The 10,274-nt window shown below is 37.4% G+C and overlaps 1 protein-coding gene across 1 annotated transcript; it reads left to right on the top strand.

Annotated features, from left to right (window-relative positions):
* Positions 1–4,856: 4,856 nt before the first annotated feature.
* Positions 4,857–7,125, top strand: LOC113684277 (tachykinin-like peptides receptor 99D). Its single transcript, XM_089181622.1, has one exon. It carries the CDS (start codon positions 5,752–5,754, stop codon positions 6,883–6,885), a length of 1,134 nt encoding a protein of 377 aa, XP_089037748.1. The 5' UTR covers positions 4,857–5,751; the 3' UTR covers positions 6,886–7,125.
* Positions 7,126–10,274: the final 3,149 nt, after the last annotated feature.

The raw sequence follows: 10,274 nt of genomic DNA, 5'->3' as shown, positions 1-10,274 counted from the left end.
TCGTGGGAAAAGTTGTGAAGTTTCTAGAACACCTGCATACGATTTTTTAAAATTTACAGTTACGAAAAAGATCGACGGTAGAATATTTTTCTGCTATCTAAATACCCAATATTTAAATACCCACTATTTTCACACAACCGTGTAGTGCTTTTGAATCTGTACTTGCCTTTTTGCTGATTTTTGTAACTTTACGGTCACCACCAGCCGACAAAAGTCATTTGTTATTCACCAGTATGATTACAGACAGAACTGGACGAAGCAAAGTCCTGTTACCAATTAACGAAAACTGTGACAAAATTCAGGAAAGAAATTAGACTTCGGTCGTACGTTTCTACTAGGCAGTCGCTTCCAGCAGAACTTTTCCTTAGTCTCGGAGAAAGACTGAAAGGAAGAACTGTTTCTAGCAATATCTCATAAGCTCCCCTTTTATAAAAGCTTTCTTGTTGCTAGAGGGGTGAAACGACTCGAAAGGTATGCACAAATATTTGTTCAAAGGCTCCTGAAAGTAGAAAAATGGTAGGACGTGTGAGGAATTATCCCTATATAGACAAAGATCTAAGAAAGAAATGCTTAGGGTAGGGTTGTACCTGTTCGTATGTCCGGCCAAGCCTTCATGGTCATTGGCCACCGTATAGCCGCTAGCTATGGCTTTTAAATGCAGGCGTTTAGTTTTAACTTGTAAAACCCCTTAAAGAAGTCTACGACAGTTAAACGAAACGCGTCGGAGAATAAAGTTTTACAACTACTGTTCGTAGAGTGCTGCTCACCAGTTCAATTTTTTTAAAAATTGCTAAAAAAAAATTAATAAAAAAATTAATGAAAAAAATGATTAAAAACTTTTAAAAATTTTTAAAAATTGTGAAAAACTAACTGAAAAATGATTAAAAAATTATAAAATTAAAAAATTAAAAATAATTAAAAAACTAATTGCAAAAAAGTTTTAAAAAATTATTTAAGAAAATCATCTAAAAAGTTTTTACAAAAATAATTAGAAAAATAATTTTATAAAAAATTGATTGAAAAATCGTTTAAAAAAATTGACTAAAAAATAGTTTTAAAAAATTGATTAAAAAATAATTTAAAAAAATTGATTAAAAAATTAAGTAAAAAATTATAATGATTAAAAAAATAATACAAAGCGATTTATTGCCTCGATAGTACCAGAAAGTACAATCTACTTGCTTACAAAGAAACATCACACACCACTGACGAGGTAAGAAGTGTAAAATTATTTCCTAGTTTATTTTTGGAAAACTTTGATATCATTATGTGGGCAAATTACTTGGTGTGCTCCCCTTTTCCAAATTTGATGCAAGGTTCATACACCAAGGGGCTTTCCGATATTGCATATCAGTCTTAGTTTTAATACTAATAGTTTGCCCCTATTTTTCACTGAAATATTTGCCTCTGGCTTAGAATGATTTTGACTTGAGAGAATGAAGCAACAGGGCTGCCAGTTGTGATCGATTGTTCTAGCTGGTAAGACAGGGCGTGTGGTAGGTTCCTGTGACTCGCGCACTCTGCACCAACCGAAGATCATCTACGGAGCAAGAGTCTTTCGTGGCCAAATGCATCAAAAGAATTCTAGTAAATAATAAGCTTGAAGCAATGAATACCATCGTTTATTACTACGGAATCGTTTTTCAGTTTAATTTTGATTACATTTTCAAGCTTTTCGTCTTCAGTTCACCAAGTTTTGTGACGTGTTAAACTTGCGTCGAGCAATGTTCGTTTAGATGTTTTTTTCATTGTTTTGTTATCTTTTTATTCATTTTCAGAAATTATGGCTTTGCAGTGCGCTACCATAGTTTTGTTATTTTCGCTTGTATTCCTATCGGTCCAAGTCCAAGGCTCAAAAAGAGGTACAAATCACTGACCATTTTTGGTCACTGAGTCAAAAATTATGTTGTGTTGAGTACAAGGTGCGAGGCACTACTTTAGAGTACGTAGTAAATTATTGGTGATTCAAACCAGGTGCTTTACCCTACTGCAATTTTATAATTACGTAAGAAGCATATTTACTCTCTGGGTCTACTGCATGCTGAAATGACTATTTCTTCGCTTTTTAAAGTTCTCCATTAACTTCATCTTGTGTTTAAACGCTATTTTCTTTACATAACTACATGTCATTTTATTTTACGTTATTTCTTTTCATATAGCTACGTGCCTACTTGTCACTATGGCTTAGACTTTCTCAGAGGAAGTGCTATTTTCCAGTAGACAACCTAGACATCATCCTCCCCCACTTAAAAAATTTCACATGGAACTGAGTGTGACTGTTAGTCAGTTTTCCACGCAATTGTCACGTACTCAGACGTTTTCTATTAATCTAATTCGCTTTTAACTTCCTTGTACTTCACCCAATCAAGTGTCAATTATTTGTAAACAGCCCCGCATTTTATTACGTATTCTGCACGCACAGGGCAAAGTCCAGATAGGCAACAACCAAATAAGGAGCCCAGGTTACTTTGCCCACGTGAAAACCTTTGAAATATGATCATTTTCTCTTTTCGTCTAATGTATTTCCACCTGTTTGAAGAATGGAGACTGCAAATTATCTATTGTTTGAGGTTACTAGAGATAAAATAGAGTTTTGGTTCGCTTTCCACAGCAAAATTATGTGGAAGAATATTTTTTCGGCAAGTAGCTGTAACTGAATAATTTTGATTGGGAAAAGCAGTAAGCATTGTCTTAGCCTGCCATCAGGCCATTTCTTAGTCTCACCACGCAGCGGGGGAGAGAGCTTGTTGCGTGACAAGACTGAACAAGCGTGACACCAACGTAGTATATTTTTGCTAACAGTTATTCAGACACCAATGGCAATAGACCATAATATACGTGTCTGAGTTTATTTCAGATAGATTGGAAGTTTATTTTTTTGCTCTCCATTAAACGATATTTTTCATTGGGGTCTTTTGAAAGTAAACACTTTATTTCTTTGGCAAAAATGCAAACGTAAGTTACTTCGTGTCCCTTTTCAACCTACCCATCCGAAAAATAGATCTCGCATGCGTAGCATCAATATGATATTTTTCTTTACTTTTTGATATTTTCATTTTGGCTAGGAATAGCGTACGAGTAGCCGTACCCTCTCCCCCAAGGAAAAACAGAAGCGTTACTCCTGGGGGGGGGGGGGAGGAGGGTACGGCTACACGTAGGCTAGCCGGCCAGGAAGGGCCTTATTTAAGTGATCAAATTTCATTTATTCTTTCATACTAGAGGTTCTGCCAAAGGTGCACGAAGAAATTAACTACATGGGTCAAATATTAGATTGTGATGACTTTCATACCACCGACAGTTCTGGTACGTGGTGTAACTGTCCGTTTCTCTTCTGCACCGGAAGCCAGGACTGTAGCAATATGGGTGGACTTATGTGCGGAGTTGTAAACAACGATTACGACTACATGAACATCCAGGATGAAGATTGTGATTGCCAATATTTGGGATAATTTGGAATCTTGTAATATCACTTAAAACAGAGGTTCAAAATAAAGTTGGTACACGAGAAATTCCAGTGCATTCTAAGCATGCATAGCAGTGTTTTTTCTGTCTCCAAGCAGAGCGGGAGGCCGGAAATGCGTGCGCAGAGCGGGTGTCTCGCGAAAGAACGCGTGGCAAAAGGGAGCAAGAACATTAAGGGCTAGGAGACTGGGAAGGAACTGTTGGAAAAGCCTGGTACTGAGCCCAATAGTCATTTACGATCCGAACGAATGGCAATGAGGGGCTACGATCGGTCAATAGACCTCCCCTCTCCAAACCCAACTCTTAATTTTTTTGCGCCTTTAAGATCTAGTTTCAGAAACATAATCTTGCCCCAGAGAGGGGCATTTTCATAAAATCTTCCACCTCATCCAATATAATGTCGCGTTTTTCTTTTTATGGTCTGATTTGCCCCGTCCTTCAGCTAAAACCAATAACTTGTAACAGGCTGAGGAAGCAATTCTACATTTGTGTTATGTTTTCGCAAAGATTTTCAGAGTAACTCTTACTATCAATTCATATACTCCTTACAAAAAAGGCCTGCCTTCCGCGATGGACACATTAGGACAGAGAGGGCAGGTATTGAACCTTGAAATGTTCACTCTACCTTGAAAATGTTTGCACTAAAAGTTGCGAAAATGGCTTCACAGGAGGACACATATTAAAGGACACGCATTAAGCATAAGCTTTGTTATATTTACTCGAAACTTAAAAGAAGACTGTATTTTAATACAAATAAGCCTGGTTGCTTGTACTTTGCTGCATTTCGATCGAAATACAAACACATGGCCGTTAGGAATCAAATAGGTAACTGGGGTTTTTACGAAAACAAATTGGCAGCCAGTAGCAACCAAATTCCACGCCCCGCACCAATTATTCTCCTTCTTTCCTCGATTCCACACAAAAAAAACTTCAGAGGCTTTTTCTTCATTACTATTATTTTAAATAAGTAGTCCTGACAAAAGTCAATTCTTGCGTACAATGTGAACTCGAAGTACAACAAATTGTGGAAAGACATCCCATGCAAATCAAAAATTAAACTTGACTAAATGGAACGGATAAGGTCTTTCGTGTTAAGCTAGCATTCTAACATGAATAAACCACAAAATTCCGTCAATATTTGTGGTAAATGTTAATTGAATGTGGTTTTTTTTTCCTTCTTACGAAATATCCCCTTGACGTTACTTTTTTCCTGTTCCTGTTTTGATATTGCATCTAAGGAACAACACTATCTCGTCCTCGATCGGAATTGGCACTTTTTTGTTGACCCTGTCGACCTATAATGGCCTCAAGTACCTTTCACAGTGTTTTCATTGGCTTGCTAATTGTGCGGCACTCCCAAAGGAGTTTGTCAACTGGACTTGATCATTAGTTGGATTTTCATTTCGCATTAACTTGTTTGTTCGTCATTGACATCATGAAAAACGTTGTGAAATTTCTCGATCACCTGCATAGGATTCTTTAAAATTTACAGTCGTGAAAATATCGATTGTAGAATACTTTTCGGCTTTTTAAATACCTACTCTTTCGAAAAAAATTTTTTAATGAATGGACTCAATCTCTAAAAGGTAAAGTACAAAGTTAGTATTGTTTATTCAGTCATTTGTTAAGTTAGAGACAAAAATTTGCATTTTTGAAAAACCATCTAGTCATAATTAACAGCTTTGAGAAGAGATTTGTTTTGATCCTGGCGCGACGTTGTAGGTCAGTGTAGATGACAGGCTTAATTATTTACAAGAGATTACCATTAACAGAATCTAAAAGGGCTGCGGATCTCTAAACTTCCGCAGGCTATTTCAAGGTGAGCTAAGCACATTTCGCCTACGTTGAAGGTGTCAAAACACCGGTGACTATTGACTGCGAACATTGGTGGACTGAACCTGTTCACGCGCCAAACATGTTGCTACGAGACACATTTGACATGCGACGATTGAGGAAAATTTTCAAGTCCTAACAACTGATAGTGACCTGCTGGTGTTTTAATTTTTAATATTTGCATTGTGAAGACAGAGATCTGATGAATTTTCACCGCTAACTACCTGGGATTTTATTGGAAACATTTATCATCTTTGAGTTGGCATGCCCTATTGGTGCGATTCAACTCATATGTCATAATATTTATCATCTGTGCTAAAGATCAAAGGGATTCGGTTCGATGTCATCGACTGGTACCACAATATTTCATCTCATTAAATGGTGAAGCGGCAATCTCTTTTATATCGGCCCATGTACGGAAATGCGCTTTAAACTTACTACTTTATTCCAGTGATTATGGTAGGAGCAGAAATGAATATTAACTCAAGCGAGGCACACATTCAATATCGTCCCATCGAAGCGGCGTTCCAGGCGACATCGCTGATTTCAATCATGGTGGTAGCTATTGTCGCCAATACAATGAATATTATAGTAGTATACAGAAATTCGAACATGCAGACGCCTCGATATATGTTTATTATGAATCTTGCTTGTGCCGATTTGGGAGTAACTTTGTTAGCGATGCCGTTTTCGCTCATCACATGCATTTCGCGTGAATGGATCATGGGGGAATCGCTCTGCAAACTCCACGGATTTTTAGGGTCATTCTTCTTTTGTGTTTCAATCTTTACGCTCACAATTATGAGCATCGAACAATATTATGCGCTGGTGAAACCGCTCGCACGTGCAATCACGATTCGCCGAGCAAGGTACATGATCGGATTAGTTTGGATTGCGTCGACATTAGTTTCAATGGGACCCGTGCTGGGATGGGGACATTTTGCTTACAATTCAAGCACTCTCTCGTGTGGAGTTGCCTATCCAAGGACGACATTGGAGAGGCTCTACTTATTATTTCTCGTGCTAGTCGCATATGTTATTACACTCCTAATTATGACCATTGCTTACATAAGGATTTTTTTCGCAGTTCGCAAGCACACGAACAGAATTGCTAAATATACAAGCGGTGGGCTTGAGGTGATGAGACTTCAGCGAAGAATCATCTATACGCTTCTATTAGTTCTGATGGTTTTTATACTCTGCTGGTTGCCATTTGTGTTCCTGATTGTGTTAGCAACTCGAAACGTAGGCGTTTCCAAATTGCCTTACGGGCTCGGCGTTGCGGCATATTGGTGCGGATTTTGCAATTCTTCGATCAACCCCATAATCTTTGTCATCAGAAACGATCGCTTCCGGGAGGGATATCGCGATATTCTCAATGAAGTTTGGTACGGCTTACGTTGTAAACGACCTCCAAAATTAGGAAGGCTGCAATTTAAAAAGACATGGTATTTGACCAAGCGAACGAGTACAGAAGAGCAAAAATCGCATGTTATGCTCCGGGCAATTCCTTCGCTGACTGCCATCCCGGATGTAGAATTAATGTCTGATCACGACATTGATGAAAATAGAGAATCATTTTCGCTGTGAAAACAATAACAAGTAATAAAAAAAAATTGGTAATATTATACAGCGGTGAATTTCCGCCAAAAATATTAATTTACAAGGTGTGAATTTATGGAGTTTTCTGAAAGAAGAACCATTGTTAATCAATTTTTAAGCCTGAATGTAAAATTTAACTTATCATGCACATGAATTCATGTAATTTTCCGTGAGTGACAGGTGGTGTGAATAAATTCTTAGAGCTGTCGGGTGAAAAAGCAAGAAAAAGTTCAGTTTTGTTTGGCAAATGAATGACAATTTCTATCCTGTGGCTGGTTTGATGGCAAAAACATCAATGTTTAATTTTTGTATTCTTAGGGCAGCGAAGCTAGAAATGTGGACCCTGATCTTAGAAAGAGACTGATATGATATTATCACCGCAAGCGAAATTTTAAAAAAAACTTACGCCTCGATACGCGGCGCGTTCGAAACATTATTTTTGAAGTCAATGCAACTTGGTAAAAGTCGATCGAAGAATATGCTTTTTCGCAGCCTTACAGCCAAAAAGATATTCGTCTGCTCTCAACCTTTTTTTTGTCTTCCTTTCGTTTTTATTTCTTCCTCTCGTATTTTAGTGGGTTAAGTGCGCCAATGTGCTACATAAAATTTCCAAGAATTCACGGTAATTAACTCGAAATGTTCATAGAAAAATTAAGAAGGTAAAAATGTCATGGGAAAGAAATACATGAGACTTTTCGAACGCAAAGCCTATATAATTAAGGGCATTCTTCATATAAACCGTTTTACAATTTTGTCGGAGACTTTGTGATTCGTGCGTGACACCTGTCAGATGATGAGTGTGAACATTATGTCAAGAGCTGGAAGCCCCGCCTTAAGTGATTTTGGGACATCGATCGGTTTACATGATCAACGCAACCTTGAATGACCTTTTAAATCAGTACTTAGCAACAGCCAATCACAATGTAGAGAATATCGTATAAGAAAGTGATTTCTTACAAATTTTGCAGAGTAGCTTTTTACACACCCAGTTTTTAGTAAGCGAATACGAGAGTGGAATAAAACAGTTTTATTGAGTCTAGTTCGTTAGAATCCTATCCCCAGTAAACGGGGCAAAGTTTAAGAAAATTTGTAATAAAATAATAAATTTACAGAATCAGGTAGACACGGATTCGAATCCTGTCGAAGCCTGAAGTTTCTTTCTGCAATTGCTTTACCCTTTGAACCATAAGAGTGACCAGCTTCTAATTTCTCCAAACAATATCATCCGTAAATCAAACATTAAGGTCACGAAAATCAAGAAAATGATCACCAACTAAAAAAGCTCTTGATTGTTAAACAAATTCTCCTTGTCAGCCTTAAGAATTGTACAGAGAACAGTATGGAGAATGTGCATACTGATGTTAAGGTGTGAAGGTTTACATTACAGCTTACTGAGAGGATCTTATTTGATAAACCATTTTGTTTAATTAAAAGCTTCACCAAAAAAGGTTCACGCTTTTTAAAGAACGTGACTTACTGGTTTGTGGCGTTTTTCTTAGTCTGAATGCACTGTGTTGGGTACATCGCCTTTTTATTTAGGCCACTTAACAGTTTTAATGTTCTCACATATATGCTCAGACATTCGACCGAAGTGTTCAACTCTGTACCACGATTTAACCCCTAAGAGTGACCAGCATCTAATTTCTCCTCACAACATCACTCCTGAATCACACATTAAGGTCATGAGAATAAAGAAAATGATCACCAACGAAAGAACCTTTTGATTTGCAAACAAATTCTTCTTGTCAACACCTCAGGAAATGTATAACAAAGTGTGGAGAATATGCATACTGATGTTGGGGTGTAAAGGGTTAAGAAAAAAGATCTGTCAACTGATTAATCGTGATGTCAGTACGTTCAATTAAAACTGAAAAATCTTGCGCACATTCTCGAGCACTTCATCAGAGATTTCCCAAAGAAGACGTTTTCTCTCTTCTGTTTACTCGTAGAAATATCGTTAATTTATATTTTCTTTTAAATGCAACGCAAGGAGGCCACAACGAGACAAAAACGAGCTAAGCGTATTGCGATAGAGTGCTGTAAGCCCAGAATCAAAGTAACCGCAAAGGACAATGCAATGATAGTGAAGGAAAGTACTAGAGGGAGCCAATGAGGACTCAATGTTGAAATAAACGAATCATCTGTGGCGGGAAAACGCGATTAACAAATTGTGACAAAATATAGTAAAGTTCACACGGCAACCAGGTGGACGATCAGACATGGTTTGTTTACTCTTTAAACCAGAGTAGCATCAAACCATGTCAAATTGCGACAAGTTTGAGTTTTGCATCTGATTGGTTAATTGAAAGGGTGGCGCGAGTTTTGTAAACGAATCAGTGCGAGGTAAAGCAAAACCAGTGTAAATCCATGTTACTTTCACACTCAATTTGAAACTCGCTCTAAAACTATGTTTAAACACATAAATAACGAACGAAGTAATTCGTAAGACTGTTTAACAAGAATATGTCTTCATATTTGTTAACGCAAAAGCATGACAACTTTCAACCATTTCAAGATGGTGAACTCGTCATAACAAAAATAATTATAATAGCTTATTCCAGGCTTTCAGTCAATAAAAGGGAGCGAAATAGTGCAAGGCGCAATAGGAGTGCGAGTGAAAAAGCGGGAGAGGTTTGGGTCGGGTCCAAAAGTCTTACAGGCGTTCACATGATTTTGCGACCCGACCCAGACCTCTCTGGTTTTTTTTTTTTTTTTTCACTCTTCCGCTTCTTCAATGCTGTTACCTTACGCCGCGGCGTTTATTAAAATTTTTCGTGATTCGATTGTAGCGTTTATTTAAAATCCAATTTATTTCCTGCAAACAATAGTATGATGACTGACCATTTTAATTTAAAAAAAAAAAAAAAAACCAGAAAGATGTTTTAGTGCTTGTCTAAAAACTCATTTTCATATCGTTCTCAATTTCACAATTTGCATGTTAATACTACTGCAATGCATAGAGTGAAAAAAGATCCAATGTCGGATGTGCCTTTTCGACATCAGAACTGGTACATTAAGAAAAAATTGTCTGGTTCACTCAAAATTTCCAACCGCGATCGAAGCAATGATCTTTGTGTGCTTTTCGGGTCTATTATTCAACTAAACGCCGTATCATGCCGCAGCGTTTATTCTAGGGCGGCGTTTAATGGAATAAATACAGTAACTAGCGCGCTTCTTTTTACCAACTGAACGCCTGGATCATGCTAGCTGGTCCATAAAAGTAATTGCCATATTCTATCGCTAATTCTTTCTTTCACCAAATAAAAAACATAAATAGGAGCGACAATCGATTTAAAATAGGACTCTGACGCCAATTTGTCGAGAAATTAAAATTATTAATGATAAACGTTACACGGTGTGGTATGTAATCTAGGAAA

Source organism: Pocillopora damicornis, chromosome 9, assembly GCF_964200805.1.
Source record: "Pocillopora damicornis chromosome 9, jaPocDami1.2, whole genome shotgun sequence".
NCBI classification, from domain to species: Eukaryota; Metazoa; Cnidaria; class Anthozoa; order Scleractinia; family Pocilloporidae; genus Pocillopora; species Pocillopora damicornis.
This window is presented reverse-complemented; position numbering and strand designations above follow the sequence as displayed.